Source organism: Lampetra fluviatilis, chromosome 1, assembly GCF_964198595.1.
Source record: "Lampetra fluviatilis chromosome 1, kcLamFluv1.1, whole genome shotgun sequence".
NCBI classification, from domain to species: Eukaryota; Metazoa; Chordata; class Hyperoartia; order Petromyzontiformes; family Petromyzontidae; genus Lampetra; species Lampetra fluviatilis.
Window position 1 is genome coordinate 14,573,373 of NC_136275.1, and position 25,184 is coordinate 14,598,556.

Consider the following 25,184-nt stretch of genomic DNA (forward strand, 5'->3'; position numbering starts at 1 on the left):
ACACATTCCAGTTGACATTAAAACAATTGCGAACAAAGCACACTTTGCGTTGTTGTGTGATAAAAAATATATTTACATTGTCTGAGACATTAACCTGATATAATCTACTGTGCTTTTCTCCAGTGAATCAGTGGAAAGGTTTGTGAGACGGACACCAGCCATTTACTGGACCTCATAGTAAGTTGCTATTTTCAGTGAGCTAATGACATACACTGACATTTTATATACAGGTATGTTTTAAAATGTTATTACGTTTAAGTAAGAGAGTGAACACTGATGCTATGAAAATTTAGCTGAGAAACGGTGTGAATATTCAGAGGATACTTTTAATAATCATAATTCTTGTGTCTGCAATTTACCATAATGTATTGTATCATGCATTTCCTTTATTTAATCAGATGAAATTTAGGTCTGTTGAGACGTGATAAATTCCCTCTTTTAGCAAAGGAGACCTGGATTACATCAGGTGATGTCGAATATAACTATATACAATTATAAGAACAAATGTAGTCTAAATATATGAATACAAATTTGAACATTGCTAAGTAAAAAAGGTTAATACAGTGTCAGATAAGTTGTCGTGACGAAGTCGGTGAGATCATCTTTTGTCATTGCCTCATGTCACTAGCACTCACGATCAAGCAGTCTGGGAGGTGATTTATGTTCGCGCGATCAGCGTGTGTCAGTGACTGTTCCCCGTGTCTTCTCCCTAGTGGCGTGTTCTTCGTCACGTACCTGGTGCTCATTTGCTGTACCGAGGCAAGGTAAGAATTTAGATTTTGCACATTCTGCAATATTAACACCTGGGAGCGTTTCATAATTTGAACGTGTAAAAATATGCTGGATGCTGCTGAGATTCTGGGTTTGAAATATAGGCAGCCATCAGTGGTTAAACTGGGTTCTCAAGTGTAGGCTCAGCATTGTCACCAATGACTGCACAAAAATGCCATGTAAAATGTTTTGCCCTTAATTTGGTGAAATCGCAGCTCTTGATAAACATTATTTGGTTATTCTGGCTGTGAGAACAATATGAGATTGAGTGACAAGTAACCTCAGGTTGTATGGGAAAGTGTAACCCCTTCTGATATGGCCAATTAAAGGCATTTTTGGCAAAGTCCTGTAAACGTTTTCCACGCGTGTACTCTGACGCACACTGTGTTCTGCTCTGCATGCCTTCTGAATAGAGTCTTTGTCTCATTACATAATTCTAAAAGCACAGTTGTAATAAAGTATGGAGAAAATATACAAAAACTATATTTGTAAAACATTAAAATATATGATCGTTTTATATTTTGACAGGAGAATGTTTCCTCTCAACTACATCTTGCTGTCTGTGTTTGTAAGTACTTCAGTTTTATTATTTTAATTCACGATATTCGGGATACTTTGAGATTATTTATCAAGACAGTTAATGAATTAATAAATTGTATTATTTTATTTAAACATCTGTTATATCAAACACCAGGTGATGAAAAATGGTTGCAAAAAATGTCAGTTATATGATCTAGTTAATTTATAAACCAAGATTACAAATTTTGCGTGAAAATATTGTTTGTTATACAAATTGGCCTTAATGTGTTGTGAATATTTAATAAGTATTTGATAAAGTGTTTACATAACGTTAATAGTTGACTTTGCATTTGTTTATATGCTGCTTTATTCATTTTAAATAAAAAAAATTGGTTTATAAATCTTGATTTGAAGCTTTCGTGACTCCAGGAATCCATACTCTTTGGTTCTTTCGGTAAAGAAATAAAATAAAACAAATCACTACGTTTCGATCACAACACAAGCAATCTTCATGGTTTATAAAGATGATACTTTTTACTAATTAAATTGTAATATCACCTCCTACTTAGTAGGACCCTCCTGAACAATAATTTTGAGACTCGGTGAAGCTTTCCTGGGTAAACAAGTGTAATAATCAAATTTGTGTATTGAAAATGTATTACATATGCGGTTTATGTCTGCTGAATAGCACACGGTGATGACTGGATGCATATTCAGATGACCACAGTGGGCCCTGAGAGACCAAGGCTTTTGTTGAACGCATTAAAGAGTCCTGTATCAATGTACCTCCCCCACCCCTTGACAGACGCTGGCCATGGCTTACATGACGGGGATGCTAGCCAGGTGCTCAGAATCGGAACACTCATGCATACCCCCAATTAAATTGCATTGCTCTATACTCACACTCTTGCAGCATAATTCTCATATAAAAAAAGACTAAATATAAATTATTGTCAACATTGTATGATGTACTACACACGCTTATCTTTTATCACAAGCCCTATTTTTGAAGACAAAGGTACTGATGTTGTAAATCTGTCATGCTGGGTGTGAGCAGTCACTACAGTACCAAGTCGGTTCTCATGTGTCTGGGCATCACGGCAATGGTGTGTGCAGCAGTCACCCTCTTCTGCTTCCAGACCAAGGTACAGTTTGGCCTTTTTTTTAAATTTGTGTTCCCATAAGTTCGCAACTGGGATTGAACAGTTGCACGGTGGGTTCACACAATGTGCTATGAACCTGGCAACTTGAATTTGTATTCCCGACCGTGGCTGTCATCAGTGGAGAGTGATATCTGTACCAGTTCCGAGGTGCCAACCCGCACTGACCAACGTGGTGAAATATAGTCAAACAACACCCATGACATGGGGAGGTCTGCATCCAGCATTGCCTTGGCAAAGTGCTGAAAATTAAGTCCACAGCATTAAATTCTGATAATATTTTAATTCTAGATATCTCCAAGTTGTAGGTTAAGATTGATATACAGTTTATTAGATGTTGATACGCATCTTAAATCTTGTCACTGCATCGCAGCACATTGGTTTGAGATTGTGCGTGTGTGCATGCGTTTCCACAGTTTGACTTCACATCATGCCACGGCCTCATGTTCGTATTGTCCATGGCTCTCTTCCTGACTGGGCTGGTGGTTGTCTTCACTGTGCAATTTGGATACGTGAGTCCAACACATAGCATGCATTTTATACCATAGGGACTGACTGATGTGTCCAATATTGTCCTCTAACACATCTACACGTAGTTTAGTTTCGAGAACAATGTCTAACAAGAAGTTATCTCTAATGGTAGGGTTGTCATTCCATTTCAAGGGTAGCCTGTCTTAGTGTCATTCATATAATAAAAATGCTGTTTTCATAACAAATATTGACATTCTTCCTGACTCATACAGTAGTTGATATTAAATATCACTTGCTTTTATTATGATTAACATTTTAAAGTGTAGCAAAACTATGCAGGTAATTACATACTCTTTGGTTCTTTAGGTAAAGTCACGTAGGAAAAAAAAACGAAAATTCATATATATCGACGTTTCGATCGCAACACAAGCGGTCGTCCTCAGGCGGAAAAAATATCCAGCAGTGGAACTGCTGAACTAGCGAGAGAGCTGTTACAACAAGAGGTTATTTATGTGGCATTGGGCAAGCAAGCGGGGTCTGAGCTGGGAAGGTATTCCATCCCTGGACGCAAGCACGTCAGTTGTGTTAACGGATTAGGGAGAGAGAGATTAGCATGAAATGAGCTTCCGTCGCTATCATCCCCGCATATGCGCACAACAGCAGAGTAAATGGGAGATTAGCACTATGTTAATGGTAGAGATTAGGGGGATTAGTAAGTTAATGTTATGTCTGTGTAACACAAGCTGCGGCGCTGCCAACTGCGCTGTGAGGCAAGCGCGTCCACACACGAGAACCACCGCAATGGTGGTCATGCCAGTGTGTCACAAAGCCCATCACACAGCCAGAACCATCGATACATCGAGGCGAAGGGAGCAGAAGTGGCCATGTTAGTGAGACCCCAGCCCGTTAATGCAGAGGCACCTAACACGGCAATGCAACTCAGAGAGTCGATATATCGATGGTTCTGGCTGTGTGATGGGCTTTGTGTCTCACTGGCGTGACCACCGTTGCGGTGGTTCTCTTGCGTGGACGCGCTTGCCTCGCAGCGCAGTTGCCAGCGCCGCAGCTTGTGTTACACATAGACATGACATTAACTTGCTAATCCCCCTAATCTCTCTGCCTAATCTCTTCCCATCAACATAGTGCTAATCTCCCATTAACACTGCTGTTGTGCACATATGCTGGGATGATACTCTTATGCTGCGACGGAAGCTCATTTCACGTTAATCTCTCTCTCCCTAATCTACCCCATTAACACAACTGATGTGCTTACGTCCGGGGATGGAATTCCTTTCCAGCTCAGACTCCACTTGCTTGCCAATCGCCACGTAAATAACCTCTTGTTGTAACAGCTCTCTCGCTGGTTCAGCAGTTCAGCAGTTCCACTGCTGGATCATTTTTTTCCGCCTGAGGACGACCGCTTGTGTTGCGATCGAAACGTCGTGATATGTTATTTTTTATTTTATTTTTCTACCTACGTGACTTTACCGAAAGAACCAAAGAGTATGGATTCCTGCAGTCACGAAAGCTTGAAATCAAGAGGTAATTACATAGTCATACATATGCTATTGTTGTTGAACTGTATATTTATGCTTCCAGATCTATATTCATTTATGAACCCACACTGAAGTGTGATGAAATGTGGTCACATAGTCTTCATGACGCACACAGGAATGGGGAGACTCTAATCCAGCATCTGATTGACAAATAATGGATGTACGATTTTGTAGCTATAGGTTACCTTTCAAAATATGTTGTTTTGGCTTGTGAAGCATATGCCGTAACTGCTGAATGTGTTATGTAATATCGTAAACCAGGAGTTGTTGTAAGGGATGAGCCACGTGTGTCCGCAGATCCCCTGGATACAGAAGGCATATACAGGCCTGGGCGCTGTGGTTTTCACTTTGGTGAGCTTTTGATCCTCATGGCCTACCATATCCCTAGAGGCAGAAAATCAAATATTATGTTTATAATCTGTTCCAGCTTCGCCAAATATGCAAAGACCTATCTTTTCATAATACTAACAGATCTCTTCGCGTTCGACACCCCATAATTCCGTCGTGTTTTTAAATCCTTTATATTAAGTTCGCTTGCATGCTTACGACCGTGTAAATCTTGCGGTCGTTTTTTAACCCACTTCCCGTGATCCAATCGAGCTGACATTTTCCACACAGACTCGTTGTGCGTGACAATTAATGTTCGTGAATTTTTTTTTCCAAAATGTTACATTTTTTAAGCAATTTTTTTTATATTACACTAGCAGAAGTACCCGGCGTTGCCCGGGTGAAAAATATATTTCTTAATAACCTTACATATATATACAGATACTAAGGTATTGTCAAAGCCCACCGGGCTTTGACAATACTCACCACTCACGCTCACCACTCACCGTCTCTGTCTCCACTCACCCTCACCCTAACCACTCACCCTCACTACTCACTAATCACCCTCACCACTCACCACTCATCCTCACTAATCACCCTCACCACTCACCACTCATCCTCACAACTCACTACTCACCTTCACCACTCACCTTCACCACTGACCCTCACCACTCACCCTCACCACTCATCCCCACCACTCACCCCTAACCACTCACCCTCACTACTCACCATCACCACTTACCCTCACCACTCACTCTTCACCACTCACCCTCACCACTCACCATCACCACAAACCCTCACCACTCACCCTCACCACTAACCCTCACCACTCATCCTGACCACTCACCCTCACCACTCACCCCTCACCATCACCACTCACCCTCACCACTCACCATCACCACTCACCCTCACTACTCACCCTCACCATTCACCACTCACAGCTCACCCTCACCACTCATCCTCACCACTCACACTCACCACTCACTACTCACCACTTACCCTCACCATTCACCCTCACAACTCACCACTCATCAATCTCCCTCACCACTCACTCTCACCACTCACCATCACCACTCACCCTCACCACTAACCCTCACCACTCTCCCTCACAACTCACTCTCACCATTCAACTCACCATTCAGCCTCACCACTCAACCTCACCACTCACCCTCACCGATCACCGTCACAACCACCACTCATCCTCACCAATCACCACTGACCAATCACCACTCTCCCTCACCACTCACTCTCACCATTCAACTCACCATTCAGCCTCACCACTCAACCTCACCACTCAACCTCACCACTCACCCTCACCACTCACCACTCACCGTAACAACCACCACTCACCCTCACCACTCACCCTCACTACTCACCACTCATCCTAACCAATCACCACTGACCAATCACCACTCACCACTCACCCTCACCACTCTCAACTAACCCTCACCACTCAACCTCACCACTCACCCTCACCACTCACCACTCACCCTCACCACTCACCCTCACCACTCACGCTCACCACTCACCCTCACCACTCACCACTCACGCTCACCACTCACCCTCACCACTCACCACTCACTAATCACCACTCACAACCGCAACTCACCCTCACCACTTACCCTGACAACTCACCCTCACCACTCATTCTCACCATTCACCCTCACCACTCACCCTCACAACAACCACTCACCCTCACCGCTCACCACTCAGCCTCACCACTCACCACTCACCCTCACCACCACCAATCACCCCTCACCACTAACCCTCACCACTCACCCTCACCAATCTCCCTCACCACTCACCCTCACCACTCACCCTCATCACTCCCCACTCTCCCTCACCACTCACTCTCACCATTCAACTCACCATTCAGCCTCACCACTCACCCTCACCACTCACCGTCACAACCACCACTCACTCTCACCACTCACCCTCACTACTCACCACTCATCCTCACCAATCACCACTGACCAATCACCACTAACCACTCACCCTCACCTCTCTCCACTAACCGTCACCACTCACCCTCACCACTCACCCTCACCACTAACCACTCTCTCACCCCTCACCCTCACCACTCAACACTCACAACTCACCCTCACCACACACCCTCAGCACTCACGCTCACCACTCACCCTCACCACTCACGCTCACAACTCACCCTCACCACTCACCCTCACCACTCACTAATCACCACTCACAAAAGCCACTCACCCTCACCACTCACCCTAACCACTCACCCTAACCACTCACTCTCACCACTCACCCTCACCCTCACAACAACCACTCACCCTCACTACTCACCCGTCACTAATCACCACTCACAACCGCCACTCACCCTCACCCTCACCACTCACCCTCACTAATCACCACTCATCCTCACCAATCACACCCTCACCAATCACCACTCACCACTCACCCCCACCACTCACGCTCACCACTCACTACTCACCCTCACCACTCACCACACTCACCACTCACCCTCACCACTCTCCCTCACCAGTCACCCTCGCCACTCACCCTCACCACTCACTAATCACCACTCACAACCGTCACTCACCCTCACCACTCATCCTCACCACTCACTCTCACCACTCACCCTCACCACTCACCCTCACAACAACCACTCACCCTCACCGCTCACCACTCACCCTTACCACGCACCCTCACCACTCACCACTCATCCTCACCAATCACACCCTCACCAATCACCACTCACCCTCACTGCTCACCCTCACTGCTCACCGTCACCGCTCACCTTCACCACTCAACCTCACCACTCACCACTCACGCTCACCCTCACCACTCACCCCTCACTAATCACCACTCACAACCACCACTCACCCTCACCACTCACCCTCACTACTCACCACTCATCCTCACCAATCACACCCTCACCAATCACCGCTCACCCTCACCACTCACCACTCACGCTCACCACTCACTAATCACCACTCACAACCGCCACTCACAACCGCCACTCACCCTCACCACTCATCCTCACTACTCACCACTCATCCTCACCAATCACACCCTCACCAATCACCACTCACCCTCACCACTCACGCTCACCACTCACCATCACCACTCACTAATCACCACTCACAACCGCCACTCACCCTCACCACTCACCCTCACAACTCACCCTCACCACTCACGCTCACCCTCACCACTCACCCCTAACTAATCACCACTCACAACCGCCACTCACCCTCACCACTCACCACTCACCCTCACCACTCACCCTCACTAATCACCACTCATCCTCACCAATCACACCCTCACCAATCACCACTCACCCTCACCACTCACCCCCACCACTCACGCTCACCACTCACTACTCACCCTCACCACTCACCACACTCACCACTCACCCTCACCACTCTCCCTCAACACTCACCCTTGCCACTCATCCTCACCACTCACCAGTCACACTCACCAATCACGCTCACCACTCACCCTCACTACTCACCCTCACTACTCACCCTAACTACTCACCACTCACCCTCACTCATCCTCACAACCACCACTCACCCTATTCCCGTTTTAAAAAAACTTGCTTACGTGTCGCCACGTGCACACCACTCACGCTCACCGCTCACCCTCACCACTCACCATTCACGCTCACCACTCACCCTGACCACTCACTAATCACCACTCACAACCGCCACTCACAACCGCCACTCACCCTCACCACTCACCCTCACTACTCACCTCTCATCCTCACCAATCACACCCTCACCACTCACGCTCACCACTAACCATTACCACTCACCCTCACCACTCATGCTCACCACTAACCATTACCACTCACCCTCACCACTCACTAATCACCACTCACCCTCACAACAACCACTCACCCTCACCACTCACGCTCACCCTCACCACTCACCCCTCACTAATCACCATTCCCAACTGCCACTCACCCTCACCACTCACCCTCACCACTCACCCTCACCACTCACCCTCCCCACTCTCCCTCACCACTCACTCTCATCATTCAACTCACCATTCAGCCTCACCACTCACCCTCACCACTCACCGTCACAACCACCACTCACCCTCACCACTCACCCACACTACTCACCACTCTCCACTAACCCTCACCACTCAACATCACCACTCAACCTTACCATTCACCCTCACCACTCACCCTCACAACAACCATTCACCCTCACCATTCACCACACTTACCACTCACCCTCACCACTCTCCCTCACCAGTCACCCTCGCCACTCACCCTCACCACTCACTCTCACCACTCACCCTCACCACTCACCCTCACCACTCACCCTCACAACAACCACTCACCCTCACCGCTCACCACTCACCCTTACCACGCACCCTCACCACTCACCACTCATCCTCACCAATCACACCCTCATCAATCACCACTCACCGTCACCGCTCACCCTCACCACTCACCCCCACCACTCACGCTCACCACTCACTACTCACCCTCACCACTCACCACACTCACCACTCACCCTCACCACTCTCCCTCACCACTCACCCTCGCCACTCTCCCTCACCACTCACCAGTCACACTCACCAATCACGCTCACCACTCACCCTCACTACTCACCCTCACTACTCACCCTAACTACTCACCACTCACCCTCACTCACCCTCACAACCACCACTCACCCTATTCCCATTTTATAAAAACTTGCTTACGTGTCGCCACGTGCACACCACTCACGCTCACCGCTCACCCTCACCACTCACCATTCACGCTCACCACTCACCCTGACCACTCACTAATCACCACTCACAACCGCCACTCACAACCGCCACTCACCCTCACCACTCACCCTCACTACTCACCTCTCATCCTCACCAATCACACCCTCACCACTCACGCTCACCACTCACCCTCACCACTCACGCTCACCACTAACCATTACCACTCACCCTCACCACTCACTAATCACCACTCACCCTCACCACTCACCCTCACAACAACCACTCACCCTCACCACTCACGCTCACCCTCACCACTCACCCCTCACTAATCACCATTCCCAACTGCCACTCACCCTCACCACTCACCCTCACCACTCACCCTCACCACTCACCCTCCCCACTCTCCCTCACCACTCACTCTCACCATTCAACTCACCATTCAGCCTCACCACTCACCCTCACCACTCACCGTCACAACCACCTCTCACCCTCACCACTCACCCGCACTACTCACCACTCTCCACTAACCCTCACCACTCAACATCACCACTCAACCTTACCACTCACCCTCACCACTCACCCTCACAACAACCACTCACCCTCACCACTCACCACACTCACCACTCACCCTCACCACTCTCCCTCACCAGTCACCCTCGCCACTCACCCTCACCACTCACTCTCACCACTCACCCTCACCACTCACCCTCACCACTCACCCTCACAACAACCACTCACCCTCACCGCTCACCACTCACCCTTACCACGCACCCTCACCACTCACCACTCATCCTCACCAATCACACCCTCATCAATCACCACTCACCGTCACCGCTCACCCTCACCACTGAACCTCACCACTCATCACTCAAGCTCACCCTCACCCCTCACTAATCACCACTCACAACCACCACTCAGCCTCACCACTCACCCTCACCACTCAGCACTCATTCTCACCAATAAAACCCTCACCAATCATCGCTCACCCTCACCACTCACGCTCACCACTCACCCTCACCACTCACTAATCACCACTCACAACCACCACTCACGCTACCACTCACCCTCACCACTCACCCTCACGACTCACCCTCACAACAACCACTCACCCTCACCACTCATCCTCATCAATCACACTTTCACCAATCACCACTCACCCTCACTGCTCACCCTCACTGCTCACCACTCACCCTCACCACTCACCCTCACCACACACCACTCACGCTCACCACTCACCCCTAACTAATCACCCTCACAACCACCACTCACCCTATTCCCATTTTATAAAAACTTGCTTACGTGTCGCCACGTGCACACCACTCACGCTCACCGCTCACCCTCACCACTCACCATTCACGCTCACCACTCACCCTGACCACTCACTAATCACCACTCACAACCGCCACTCACAACCGCCACACACCCTCACCACTCACCCTCACTACTCACCTCTCATCTTCACCAATCACACCCTCACCACTCACGCTCACCACTCACCCTCACCACTCACGCTCACCACTAACCATTACCACTCACCCTCACCACTCACTAATCACCACTCACCCTCACCACTCACCCTCACAACAACCACTCACCCTCACCACTCACGCTCACCCTCACCACTCACCCCTCACTAATCACCATTCCCAACTGCCACTCACCCTCACCACTCACCCTCACCACTCACCCTCACCACTCACCCTCCCCACTCTCCCTCACCACTCACTCTCACCATTCAACTCACCATTCAGCCTCACCACTCACCCTCACCACTCACCGTCACAACCACCTCTCACCCTCACCACTCACCCGCACTACTCACCACTCTCCACTAACCCTCACCACTCAACATCACCACTCAACCTTACCACTCACCCTCACCACTCACCCTCACAACAACCACTCACCCTCACCACTCACCACACTCACCACTCACCCTCACCACTCTCCCTCACCAGTCACCCTCGCCACTCACCCTCACCACTCACTCTCACCACTCACCCTCACCACTCACCCTCACCACTCACCCTCACAACAACCACTCACCCTCACCGCTCACCACTCACCCTTACCACGCACCCTCACCACTCACCACTCATCCTCACCAATCACACCCTCATCAATCACCACTCACCGTCACCGCTCACCCTCACCACTCAACCTCACCACTCATCACTCACGCTCACCCTCACCCCTCACTAATCACCACTCACAACCACCACTCAGCCTCACCACTCACCCTCACCACTCAGCACTCATTCTCACCAATAACACCCTCACCAATCATCGCTCACCCTCACCACTCACGCTCACCACTCACCCTCACCACTCACTAATCACCACTCACAACCACCACTCACGCTCACCACTCACCCTCACCACTCACCCTCACCACTCACCCTCACAACAACCACTCACCCTCACCACTCATCCTCATCAATCACACCTTCACCAATCACCACTCACCCTCACTGCTCACCCTCACTGCTCACCACTCACCCTCACCACTCACCCTCACCACACACCACTCACGCTCACCACTCACCCCTAACTAATCACCACTCACAACCACCACTCACCCCCACCACTCACGCTCACCACTCACTACTCACCCCTCACCATACTCACCACTCACCCTCACCACTCTCCCTCACCACTCACCCTCGCCACTCACCCTCACCACTCACCCTCACTACTCACCCTCACTACTCACCCTAACCACTCACCACTCACCCTCACTCACCCTCACAACCACCACTCATCCTATTCCCGTTTTAAAAAAACTTGCTTACGTGTCGCCAAGTGTGCACCACTCACGCTCACCGCTCACCCTCACCACTCACCCTGACCACTCACTAATCACCACTCACAACCGCCACTCACAACCGCCACTCACCCTCTCCACTCACCCTCACTACTCACCACTCATCCTCACCAATCACACCCTCACCACTCACGCTCATCACTCACCCTCACCACTCACGCTCACCACTCACCATTACCACTCACCCTCACCACTCACTAATCACCACTCACCCTCACCACTCACCATCACAACAACCACTCACCCTCACCACTCACCCTCACCACTCACCCTCACCACTAACCCTCATCACTCTCCTTCACCACTCACCCTCACCACTCAGTGGTGGTGGTGAAGGTGAGGGTGAGTGGTGAGGGTGAGTGGTGAGGGTGAGTGGTGAGTGGTAGTGGTGAGCGTGAGTGTTGAGGAGGAATGGTGAGGGTGAGTGGTGAGGGAGAGGGGTGAGCGTGAGTGGTGAGGGTGAGTGGTGAGGGTGAGTGTGAGTGGTGAGGGGTCTGTGGTGAGTGTGAGTGGTGAGGGGTCTGTGGTGAGTGATGAGTGGTGAGGTGATGAGTGGTGAGGTTGTTAGTGGTGAGGGTGAGTGGTGAGGGTGAGTGAGGGTGAGTGAGAGGTGAGGGTGAGTGGTGGTCGTATGGGTGAGTAGTGGTGGTGAGGGTGAGTAGTGAGGGTGAGTGAGTGGTGAGGGTGTATATATTTTTGCCTATGATGACAGCGGTACATGCTGATGTTTTTCCCATTCGTAGCAGTTTATATCAACTCTATAACCAACTTATATTAAACGGGAACAGGGCGATTCTAAATGAATCTACAACCTTCGATTCCTTTGCGCGATTCAGAGAATCGATTCTTGGCGCGTCGGGTTTAAAAGTAATTACACAGTTGTATTTTCATTGGTTTGTAATGTTTGAAAGTTTTCAGAAGATTTTAAATGTATTTTCCCCCCGGGCAACGCTGGGTATATCGAGTTTATACCACAAAGTCGTCGCCTGAGACGTGTGGGGTGTCGAGGCCTAGTACCGTGCAGAGCCTCCGGCCTCGCCTAGATTGCCCACCCGGCCGAGGCTGGGTGCTGTGGCCGTTACCCCCCCCCCCTCCCGTGCTACAATAATAGTCTAATCGCTATAATTTTATTATCTACCGACCCTATGATAGTAATTGCACACATTGGGGTGGGGGGGGAGTGAAGAGGACGTGAAACTTTGATGAATTTACCTCAGCGTCGCGTGTTAATGCGTGCGCATATTTTTAACGGGAATTAAAAATGGCGTCCACTCTGCAGCGACGGCGTTACTGCCCGTTGCCAGGGGCCAACCGCCCGTTGCCAGGGGCAACCGCCTTCCCGCATGCGCAACGGCGTGCTTCGTTACGTGCCGGTCGGCAATCTAACCTATATCATTCATTTTTTGTCTGTCTGTCTGTCTGTCCGTCCGTCTGCGTACGCTCCCTACCGGGGGATTTAGCTCTCGGACCGTGGGGTTCGGCGAGATTAAATTTTGCAGGTGGGCACGACCCGGCCCCGTGGTAAACTTAGGCATTTCCGATTTTTCGTCTCTAAACTTTAAATTGGACCGATTATCGATTTAGTGCGATTTCTCTTTATTTAGTTATTTAACGCTTTATTTATTAATTACTATTGCCGACCGGCGCGGACCACGGCGGTTGCCCCTGGCAACGGGTAGCAACGCCTTCGCTGCGGGGTGGACGCCATTTTTAATTCCCGTTAAAAATATGCGCACGCATTAACACGCGACTCTGAGGTAAATTCATCAAAGTTTCACGTCCTCTTCACTCCCCCCCAACCCCAATGTGTGCAATTACTATTATAGGGTCGGTAGATAATAAAATTATAGCGATTAGCCAGTATTATTGTAGCGCGGGGGGGGGGGGGGGGTAACGGCCCCAGTACCCAGCCTCAGCCGAGTGGGCAATCTAGGCGAGGCCGGAGGCTCTGCAGGGTACTAGGCCTCGACACCCCACACGTGTCAAGCGACGACTTTGTGTTATAAACTCGATATACCCAGCATTGCCCGGGGGGAAAATACATTTAAAATCTTCGGAAAACTTTAAAACATTACATACCAATTCAAATACAACTGTGTAATTACTTTTAAACCCGACGCGCCAAGAATCGATTCTCTGAATCGCGCAAAGGACTAATCGAAGGTTGTAGATTACTTTAGGATTGCGCTGTTCCCGTTTAATATAAGTTGGTTATAGAGTTGATATAAACTGCTACGAATGGGAAATATCCGGCGTTTACTGGGGCAAAAATATCATGGTGAGGGTGTTATTGGTGAGGATGAGTAGTGAGGGTGAGTGGTGAGGGTGAGTGGTGAGGGTGAGTGGCGGTTGTGAGTGGCGATTGTGAGTGGTGATTAGTGAGTGGTGAGGGTGAGTGGTGAGTTGTGAGGGTGAGCGGTGAGTGGTGAGGCTGAATGGTGAGTTGAATGGTGAGAGTGAGTGGTGAGGGAGAGTGGGGAGTGGTGAGGGTGAGTCGTGAGGGTGAGTGGTGAGGCTGAATGGTGAGGTTGAATGGTGAGAGTGAGTGGTGAGTGGTGAGGGAGAGTGGTGAGGGTGAGGGGTGAGTGGTGAGGGTGATTGGTGACGAAGAGTGATGAGGTTGAGTGGTGAGTAGTAAGGGTGAGTGGTGATGGTGAGGGTTAGTGGTGAGGGTGAGTGGTAAGGGTGAGTGGTGAGGGTTAGTGGTGAGGGTGAGTGGTCAGGGTGAGTGGTGAGGGTGAGTGGTGAGGGTGAGTGGTGAGTGGTGAGCGGTGAGGGTGAGTGGTTGTTGTGAGGGTGAGTGGCAGTTGTGAGTGGTGATGGGTGAGTGGTGAGTGCTGAGCGTGAGTGGTGAGGGTGAGTAGTGAGGGTGAGTGGTGAGGGTGAGTGCTGAGTGGTGAGGGTGAGTGGTGAGAGAGTCGTTAGTTTTGAGGGTGAGTGGTGAGGTTGAGTGGTGAGGGTTAGTGGAGAGTGGTGAGTGGTGATTGGTCAGTGGTGATTGGTCAGGATGAATGGTGAGTAGTGAGGGTGAGGTTGAGTGGTGAGGGTGAGTGGTGAGGGTGAGTGGTGGTTGTGACGGTGAGTGGTGAGTGGTTAGGGTGAGTCGTGAGGGTGAGTGGTGAGGCTGAATGGTGAGGGTGAATGGTGAGAGTGAGTGGTGAGGGTGAGTGGTGACGAAGAGTGGTGAGGTTGAGTGGTGAGTAGTCAGGGTGAGTGGTGATGGTGAGGGTTAGTGGTGAGGGTGAGTGGTCAGGGTGAGTGGTGAGGGTGAGTGGTGAGGGTGAGTGGTGAGCGGTGAGGGTGAGTGGTTGTTGTGAGGGTGAGTGGCAGTTGTGAGTGGTGATGGGTGAGTGATGAGCATGAGTGGTGAGGGTGAGTGGTGAGGGTGAGTGCTGAGTGGTGAGGGTGAGTGGTGAGAGAGTTGTTAGTTTTGAGGGTGAGTGGTGAAGTTGAGTGGTGAGGGTTAGTGGAGAGTGGTGAGTGGTGATTGGTCAGTGGTGATTGGTCAGGATGAATGGTGAGTAGTGAGGGTGAGGTTGAGTGGTGAGGTTGAGTGGTGAGGGTGAGTGGTGAGGGTGAGTGGTGGTTGTGACGGTGAGTGGTGAGTGGTGAGGGTGAGTGGTGAGGCTGAATGGTGAGGGTGAATGGTGAGAGTGAGTGGTGAGTGGTGAGGGAGAGTGGTGAGGGTGAGTGGTGATGGTGAGGGGTGAGTGGTGAGGGTGAGTGGTGAGTGGTGAGGGTGAGTGGTGACGAAGAGTGGAGAGGTTGAGTGGTGAGTAGTAAGGGTGAGTGGTGATGGTGAGGGTTAGTGGTGAGGGTGAGTGGTAAGGGTGAGTGGTGAGGGTTAGTGGTGAGGGTGATTGGTGAGGGTGAGTGGTGAGGGTGAGTGGTGAGGGTGAGTGTTGAGCGGTGAGGGTGAGTGTTGAGCGGTGAGGGTGAGTGGTTGTTGTGAGGGTGAGTGGCAGTTGTGAGTGGTGATGGGTGAGTGGTGAGTGGTGAGCGTGAGTGGTGAGGGTGAGTGGTGAGGGTGAGTGCTGAGTGGTGAGGGTGAGAGAGTCGTTAGTTTTGAGGGTGAGTGGTGAGGTTGAGTGGTGAGGGTTAGTGGAGAGTGGTGAGTGGTGATTGGTCAGTGGTGATTGGTCAGGATGAATGGTGAGTAGTGAGGGTGAGGTTGAGTGGTGAGGGTGAGTGGTGAGGGTGAGTGGTGGTTGTGACGGTGAGTGGTGAGTGGTTAGGGTGAGTCGTGAGGGTGAGTGGTGAGGCTGAATGGTGAGGGTGAATGGTGAGAGTGAGTGGTGAGGGTGAGTGGTGACGAAGAGTGGTGAGGTTGAGTGGTGAGTAGTCAGGGTGAGTGGTGATGGTGAGGGTTAGTGGTGAGGGTGAGTGGTCAGGGTGAGTGGTGAGGGTGAGTGGTGAGGGTGAGTGGTGAGCGGTGAGGGTGAGTGGTTGTTGTGAGGGTGAGTGGCAGTTGTGAGTGGTGATGGGTGAGTGATGAGCATGAGTGGTGAGGGTGAGTGGTGAGGGTGAGTGCTGAGTGGTGAGGGTGAGTGGTGAGAGAGTTGTTAGTTTTGAGGGTGAGTGGTGAGGTTGAGTGGTGAGGGTTAGTGGAGAGTGGTGAGTGGTGATTGGTCAGTGGTGATTGGTCAGGATGAATGGTGAGTAGTGAGGGTGAGGTTGAGTGGTGAGGTTGAGTGGTGAGGGTGAGTGGTGAGGGTGAGTGGTGGTTGTGACGGTGAGTGGTGAGTGGTGAGGGTGAGTGGTGAGGCTGAATGGTGAGGGTGAATGGTGAGAGTGAGTGGTGAGTGGTGAGGGAGAGTGGTGAGGGTGAGTGGTGATGGTGAGGGGTGAGTGGTGAGGGTGAGTGGTGAGTGGTGAGGGTGAGTGGTGACGAAGAGTGGAGAGGTTGAGTGGTGAGTAGTAAGGGTGAGTGGTGATGGTGAGGGTTAGTGGTGAGGGTGAGTGGTAAGGGTGAGTGGTGAGGGTTAGTGGTGAGGGTGATTGGTGAGGGTGAGTGGTGAGGGTGAGTGGTGAGGGTGAGTGTTGAGCGGTGAGGGTGAGTGTTGAGCGGTGAGGGTGAGTGGTTGTTGTGAGGGTGAGTGGCAGTTGTGAGTGGTGATGGGTGAGTGGTGAGTGGTGAGCGTGAGTGGTGAGGGTGAGTGGTGAGGGTGAGTGCTGAGTGGTGAGGGTGAGTGGTGAGAGAGTCGTTAGTTTTGAGGGTGAGTGGTGAGGTTGAGTGGTGAGGGTTAGTGGAGAGTGGTGAGTGGTGATTGGTCAGTGGTGATTGGTCAGGATGAATGGTGAGTAGTGAGGGTGAGGTTGAGTGGTGAGGGTGAGTGGTGAGGGTGAGTGGTGGTTGTGACGGTGAGTGGTGAGTGGTTAGGGTGAGTCGTGAGGGTGAGTGGTGAGGCTGAATGGTGAGGGTGAATGGTGAGAGTGAGTGGTGAGGGTGAGTGGTGACGAAGAGTGGTGAGGTTGAGTGGTGAGTAGTCAGGGTGAGTGGTGATGGTGAGGGTTAGTGGTGAGGGTGAGTGGTCAGGGTGAGTGGTGAGGGTGAGTGGTGAGGGTGAGTGGTGAGCGGTGAGGGTGAGTGGTTGTTGTGAGGGTGAGTGGCAGTTGTGAGTGGTGATGGGTGAGTGATGAGCATGAGTGGTGAGGGTGAGTGGTGAGGGTGAGTGCTGAGTGGTGAGGGTGAGTGGTGAGAGAGTTGTTAGTTTTGAGGGTGAGTGGTGAGGTTGAGTGGTGAGGGTTAGTGGAGAGTGGTGAGTGGTGATTGGTCAGTGGTGATTGGTCAGGATGAATGGTGAGTAGTGAGGGTGAGGTTGAGTGGTGAGGTTGAGTGGTGAGGGTGAGTGGTGAGGGTGAGTGGTGGTTGTGACGGTGAGTGGTGAGTGGTGAGGGTGAGTGGTGAGGCTGAATGGTGAGGGTGAATGGTGAGAGTGAGTGGTGAGTGGTGAGGGAGAGTGGTGAGGGTGAGTGGTGATGGTGAGGGGTGAGTGGTGAGGGTGAGTGGTGAGTGGTGAGGGTGAGTGGTGACGAAGAGTGGAGAGGTTGAGTGGTGAGTAGTAAGGGTGAGTGGTGATGGTGAGGGTTAGTGGTGAGGGTGAGTGGTAAGGGTGAGTGGTGAGGGTTAGTGGTGAGGGTGATTGGTGAGGGTGAGTGGTGAGGGTGAGTGGTGAGGGTGAGTGTTGAGCGGTGAGGGTGAGTGTTGAGCGGTGAGGGTGAGTGGTTGTTGTGAGGGTGAGTGGCAGTTGTGAGTGGTGATGGGTGAGTGGTGAGTGGTGAGCGTGAGTGGTGAGGGTGAGTGGTGAGGGTGAGTGCTGAGTGGTGAGGGTGAGTGGTGAGAGAGTCGTTAGTTTTGAGGGTGAGTGGTGAGGTTGAGTGGTGAGGGTTAGTGGAGAGTGGTGAGTGGTGATTGGTCAGTGGTGATTGGTCAGGATGAATGGTGAGTAGTGAGGGTGAGGTTGAGTGGTGAGGGTGAGTGGTGAGGGTGAGTGGTGAGGGTGAGTGGTGAGGGTGAATGGTGAGAGTGAGTGGTGAGTGGTGAGGGAGAGTGGTGAGGGTGAGTGGTGAGGGGTGAGTGGTGAGGGTGAGGGGTGAGTGGTGAGGGGTGAGTGGTGAGGGTGAGTGATGACGAAGTGTGGTGAGGTTGAGTGGTGAGTAGTAAGGGTGAGTGGTGATGGTGAGGGTTAGTGGTGAGGGTGAGTGGTGAGGGTGAGTGGTGAGGGTGAGTGCTGAGTGGTGAGGGTGAGTGGTGAGGGTGAGTGGTGAGGTTGAGTGGTGAGGGTTAGTGGAGAGTGGTGAGTGGTGATTGGTCAGTGGTGATTGGTCAGGATGAATGGTGAGTAGTGAGGGTGAGGTTGATTGGTGAGGTTGAGTGGTGAGGGTGAGTGGTGGTTGTGACGGTGAGTGGTGAGGGTGAGTGGTGAGGGCGAGTGGTGAGGCTGAATGGTGAGGGTGAATGGTGAGAGTGAGTGGTGAGGGTGAGTGGTGAGGGTGAGTGCTGAGTGGTGAGGGTGAGTGGTGAGAGAGTTGTTAGTTTTGAGGGTGAGTGGTGAGGTTGAGTGGTGAGGGTTAGTGGAGAGTGGTGAGTGGTGATTGGTCAGTGGTGATTGGTCAGGATGAATGGAGAGTAGTGAGGGTGTGGTTGAGTGGTGAGGTTGAGTGGTGAGGGTGAGTGGTGAGGCTGAATGGTGAGGGTGAATGGTGAGAGTGAGTGGTGAGGGAGAGTGGTGAGGGTGAGTGGTGATGGTGAGGGGTGAGTGGTGAGGGTGAGTGGTGATGGTGAGGGGTGAGTGGTGAGGGGTGAGTGGTGAGGTTGAGTGGTGACGAAGAATGGTGAGGTTGAGTGGTGAGTAGTAAGGGTGAGTGGTGATGGTGAGGGTTAGTGGTGAGGGTGAGTGGTAAGGGTGAGTGGTGAGGGTTAGTGGTGAGGGTGAGTGGTCAGGGTGAGTGGTGATGGTGAGTGGTGAGGGTGAGTGGTGAGCGGTGAGGGTGAGTGGTTGTTGTGAGGGTGAGTGGTGAGTGGTGACGGTGAGTGGTGAGGGAGAGTGGTGAGGGAGAGGGGTTAGGGTGAGTGTTGAGGGTGAATGGTGAGGGTGAGTGGTGAGGGTGAGTGGTGAGGTTGAGTGGTGAGGTTAAGTGGTGAGGGTGTGTGGTGAGGGTGAGTGGGGAGGGTGAGTGCTGAGGGTGTGGTGAGAGTGAGTGGTGAGGGTGAGTGGTGAGGGTGAGTGGTTAGGATTTGTGATGATGGTGAGTGGTGAGTGTGAGTGTTGATGTTGAGGGTGAGTGGTGAGGAGGTGTGGTGAATAGTAAGGGTGAGTGGTGAGAGTGAGTGGTGAGGGTAAGGGTGAGTGGTGAGTGGTCAGTGGTGAGGTTGAGTGGTGAGTAGGAAGGGTGAGTGGTGAGGGTGAGTGGTCAGGGGTGAGGGCTCGTGGTGAGGTTGAGTGGTGAGTAGGAAGGGTGAGTGGGGAGGGTCAGTGGTCAGTAGTGAGGGGTCAGGGTTAGTGGTGAGGGTGAGTGGTGAGGGTGAGTTTTGAGGGTTAGTGGTGAGGGGTGATTGGTGGTGGTGAGGGTGAGTAGTGACGGTGAGTGGTGATGGTGAGTGTGAGTGGTGATGGTGAGGGGTGAGTGGTGAGGGTGAGTGGTGACGAAGAGTGGTGACGTTGAGTGGTGAGTAGTAAGGGTGAGTGGTGAGAGTGAGGGTAAGTGGTGAGGGTGAGTGGTGAGGGTTAGTGGTGAGGGTGAGTGGTTAGGGTTTATGGTGATGGTGAGTGGTGAGGATGAGTGGTGAGGGTGAGTGGTTAGCGGTGAGTGGTGGGGATGAGTGGTGAGGTTTAGTGGTGAGGGTGAGTGGTGAGGGTGAGTAGTTAGGGTTTATGGTGATGGTGAGGATGAGTGGTGAGGGTGAGTGGTGAGGGTAAGTGGTGATGGTGAGTAGTGAGGTGAGTGGTGAGGGTGAGTGGTGAGGGTGAGTGGTGAATGGTGAGTGGTGAGGGTAAGTGGTGATGGTGAGTAGTGAGGGTGAGTGGTTAGGGGTGAGTGGTGGGGATGAGTGGTGAGGGTGAGTGGTGAGGGTCAGTGGTGAAGGTGAGTGGTGAAGGTGATTAGTAAGTAGTGAGGATGAGTGGTGAGTGGTGAGGGTGATTAGTGAGTAGTGAGGGTGAGTGGTGAGGGTGAGTGGAGAGGGAGAGAGTGAGTGGTGAGCGTGAGTGGTGAGGGTGAGTGGTGGTGGTGAGGGTGAGTGGTAAGCGTGAGTGGTGAGGGAGAGGGTGAGTGGTAAGGGTGAGTGGTGAGGCTGAATGGTCAGGGTGAATGGTGAGAGTGAGTGGTGAGTGGTGAGGCTGAATGGTCATGGTGAATGGTGAGAGTGAGTGGTGAGGGTTAGTGGTGATTGGTGATTGGTGAGTGGTGAGGGTGAGTGGTGAGGGTGAGGGAGATTGGTGAGGGAGATTGGTGAGTGGTGAGTTGTGATGGTGAATGGTGAGGTTGAGTAGTGAATGGGAGTGGTGAGGATGAGTGGTGAGGGTGAGTTGTGAGTGGTGAGTGGTGAAAGGTATTGTCAAAGCCCACCGGGCTTTGACACCGGGCTTTGACAATGCCTTAGTAGCTGTGTATATATGTAAGGTTATTAAGAAATATATTTTTCACCCGGGCAACGCCGGGTACTTCTGCTAGTAGTAAATAAATAAATTAAGAGAAATCGCACTAAATCGATAATCGGTCCGATTTAAAGTTTAGAGACGAAAAATCGGAAATGCCTAAGTTTACCGCGGGGCTGGGGGCGTGCCCACCTGCAAAATTTAATCTCGGCGAACCCCACGGTCCGAGAGCTAAATCCCCCGGAAGCGAGCATACGCAGACGGACAGACAGACAAAAAGTGACGTTTATAGGTAAGATTTATTCAAATAGAACTCATTCATGGCTTTGGCTGAACGTCACAGTGTAGGAGCCCAGAGCGTGACACCTCCACAGGCCCTGGCGGAGTAGCGCAGTTGGTAGCGCCCTCGCTTCCCATGCCAAAGGTCGCGGGATCGATCCCTGCTTCCTCCACAGGCGAATATATTTTTTTAATCCTTTATATTAAGTTTGCTTGCTTGCTTACGACCGTGCAAATCTTTCGGTCGTTTTTTAACCCAGTTCCCGTGATCCAATCGAGCTGACAATTAATTTTCGTGAAAATTTTACAGTTTTTAGGACAAAAATATTATATTTAATTACCAATTGCTTAATTATGCCATGCAATCATCTGACCCATAGGTGGCAGCCATCTCAAGCCAGAGGAAGAGAGGACTCTAGCCGCTACGCATATAAAGGATTTATAGTTAAAAACTTTGTTTTTACGGGTTATACTTGTGTAATAAAAGACTCGGACGCTTCTCTCTGTCCTGTGTCCTTTATTTGGGTTCGATCTCTTTTCCTCACGGTACTCCCCTATAAACTCTCCACTCTGCAGCCCCAGGCTGCTGTCGCTCACGTAGCCCCCACTCTGCAGCCCCAGGCTGCTGTCGCTCACGTAGCCCAAACTTCCTCCTAGCAGCCCCGCCGCTGTCACGTCGTGCAGACCCCTGCTGCCGACTCCTCCCTTGCAGACCCGCTGCTCTCTGCAGCCTCCTCGCTGCTCCTCCTGCCCCGGGGTCGGTCACCGTTGGCCGACGGTGCCGATCCTCGTGGCTCGGGTGTGTGGCGACCTCGCCACTCTCTCTCACCCTTCGCCCTGCGTGGCCTCTCACTTTTCCCAGTCCCCGATCACTCCCGACTGCTTCCGGTTACCCCCCTTATAGACCCTTACCCTCTCCCCCACGTGACGTAACTCCTCCCCCCATGACGTCACTTCCGGGAGGTCGTTTACGCCCGCATTACACTTGTTCCCGCTTGCGCTGCTCGCCTGCTTCGCTCTGCTCCCCCTCTCTCTCTCAAACTGTCCACGGCTTGCTTCCTCTTTCTCACTCTCCTCGCCTCTCCACTGCTAGCCTGTTCTCTCTCTCACTCTCCTAGTCTCTCCACTGCTAGCCTGTTCTCTCTCTCACTTTCCTAGTCTCTCCACTGCTAGCCTGTTCTCTCTCTCACTCTCCTAGCCTCTCCACTGCTAGCCTGTTCTCTCTCTCCTAATATCTCCACTGCTAGCCTGTTCTCTCTCACTTTCCTAGTCTCTCCACTGCTAGCCTGTTCTCTCTCTCACTTTCCTAGTCTCTCCACTGCTAGCCTGTTCTCTCTCTCACTTTCCTAGTCTCTTCACTGCTAGCCTGTTCTCTCTCTCACTTTCCTAGTCTCTCCACTGCTAGCCTGTTCTCTCTCTCACTTTCCTAGTCTCTTCACTGCTAGCCTGTTCTCTCTCTCACTTTCCTAGTCTCTTCACTGCTAGCCTGTTCTCTCTCTCACTTTCCTAGTCTCTCCACTGCTAGCCTGTTCTCTCTCTCACTTTCCTAGTCTCTCCACTGCTAGCCTGTTCTCTCTCTCACTTTCCTAGTCTCTTCACTGCTAGCCTGTTCTCTCTCTCTCTCCTAGTCTCTCCACTGCTAGCCTGTTCTCTCTCTTACTCTCCTAGTCTCTCCACTGCTAGCCTGTTCTGTCTCTCACTCTCCTAGTCTCTCCACTGCTAGCCTGTTTTCTCTCTCTCTCCTAGTGTCTCCACTGCTAGCCTGTTCTCTCTCTCTCCTAGTCTCTCCACTGCTAGCCTGATCTCTCTCTCACTCTCCTAGTCTCTCCACTGCTAGCCTGCCTGTCACGCTCCGCTCACTTTGCTCTCTCTGCTGCTGGCCTACCACTACACACTGATAACTTCCCACCGTACACTCCGCTAGCCTCTCCACTGCTAGCCTATTACTATACACTCGGATAGCTTCTCCACTGCTAGCATCTCACTATATCTTCTGCTAGCTTCTCTACTGCTAACCTTCCACTATATACTACTTTGCTAGCTTCTCTACTGCTAACTATACGCTCTGATAGCTAATCTATCTTTCCTCTTCTCTTCACTGCGACCAACTCCACTTTCTCTCACGCTCCCGTATATAAACCCCTCCTCATCGTCTCAATCTCCCGTCTGCCTGGCGTCTGTTCCGCGCCTACATTTGCAGCCAACCAATCAACTGCTATGCATCTTAATGAGCTGCCTCCTTTCCGTTGCTCCCTCTAACAAGCTATGGCACACATTCATCAATAATTCTTTACTCCCAACTTTTTTTTTGCAGTAAGCTCTTAATTGAATTCACAGCAAATGTTCTTGCTGGTCACCTCTTCCTTACTTTTCTTCCACACGCCTTTGCAGTTCCTGACCTTCGACACACAGCTGTTGATGGGCAACCGGCGACACTCGATCAGCCCCGAGGAGCATGTTTATGGCGCGCTCAGCCTCTACATGGACATTGTGTACATCTTCACCTTCATGCTGCAGCTCTTCGGTACCCGCGATTGACCGTCATCTTAACTCCTCCACTTGCCATGCCCTGCTACCTGCGTGCAAGGTGCATGCCTGCTGGTCAGTCCATCAGTTGATCAGGTGTTGTCATGTGCAAGCATAAGTAGCAATTTCCGGTACTTACTACCCCTCATTCACCCACTTCAGTTGTTCCTGGCCAGTACTTTCGACCATCAGAGGGGAGCTTGTGTATAAAATTGTCCTCATTCGGATGTGGTAGTAAAATGTATGTGTTAGTATATGGGATTGTCCGATGGGAGTTGTGGTGAGCCACATGTATAGTTTGAAGGATGTAGTGCTAATGTTTAAGTCTCAGTGTTTATACTCTAGAGATATTATTGTTCAGCGAATTGATGCAATGCTTATCATTCGTGCAACTGGAATAAGCAAGTATATATATCTCCAACATACCAGCATTGTCATTACAGCATTTGTAAAACATGTAGTGTGTTTATCGATGTTTATAATTTCAAAAATCCTACTTGTAGTAGCTTAAGACATGAATTGGTACTGTAGGCTTTGTGTTTTATGCAGTTGTCCACTTGGTTACATTTAGTTTATATTACTTTATTTGACTTATTGAAGAACGTATATGGCGAGAGGGTAGTAGTGCCATTGATTAAGTTTACTTAAAATTCATACATACACATGCAAACTGAAGTATACCCTTGAGCTTGAAGTGTGCTCACAAAATAAAAAAAAATCTTAGCCTGATCAAACATTTTGGTTGCTTGGAACAAATTCAGAAATCTTTCCGATCACTGATGTTGCTCCTGTGGTGTTTATAGTCAATTTAGAGACATATGCTCATTCGCCCCATATCGAAGACCACTGCAATGAAGCAGGTGACGTTTGTTTAAGTTCGTGCGAGATTCATTTAGCATCCGTGACCTCGGGACAACCCCGTCAGATCCATACCCTGTCACTTTTTCCTAGTCAAATGTAATTT

The 25,184-nt window shown here is 50.8% G+C and overlaps 1 protein-coding gene across 1 annotated transcript; it reads left to right on the forward strand.

The window, feature by feature from the left end:
• The first annotated feature begins 154 nt into the window (after positions 1–154).
• Positions 155–24,232, forward strand: LOC144936545 (protein lifeguard 2-like). The gene is made up of 8 exons (XM_078863740.1): positions 155–177; positions 714–764; positions 1,300–1,339; positions 2,096–2,133; positions 2,348–2,435; positions 2,867–2,962; positions 4,775–4,828; positions 24,086–24,232. The coding sequence occupies exons 3-8, from the start codon at positions 1,304–1,306 to the stop codon at positions 24,230–24,232; spliced, it is 459 nt and encodes a 152-aa protein (XP_078719866.1). The 5' UTR covers positions 155–177; positions 714–764; positions 1,300–1,303.
• Positions 24,233–25,184: the final 952 nt, after the last annotated feature.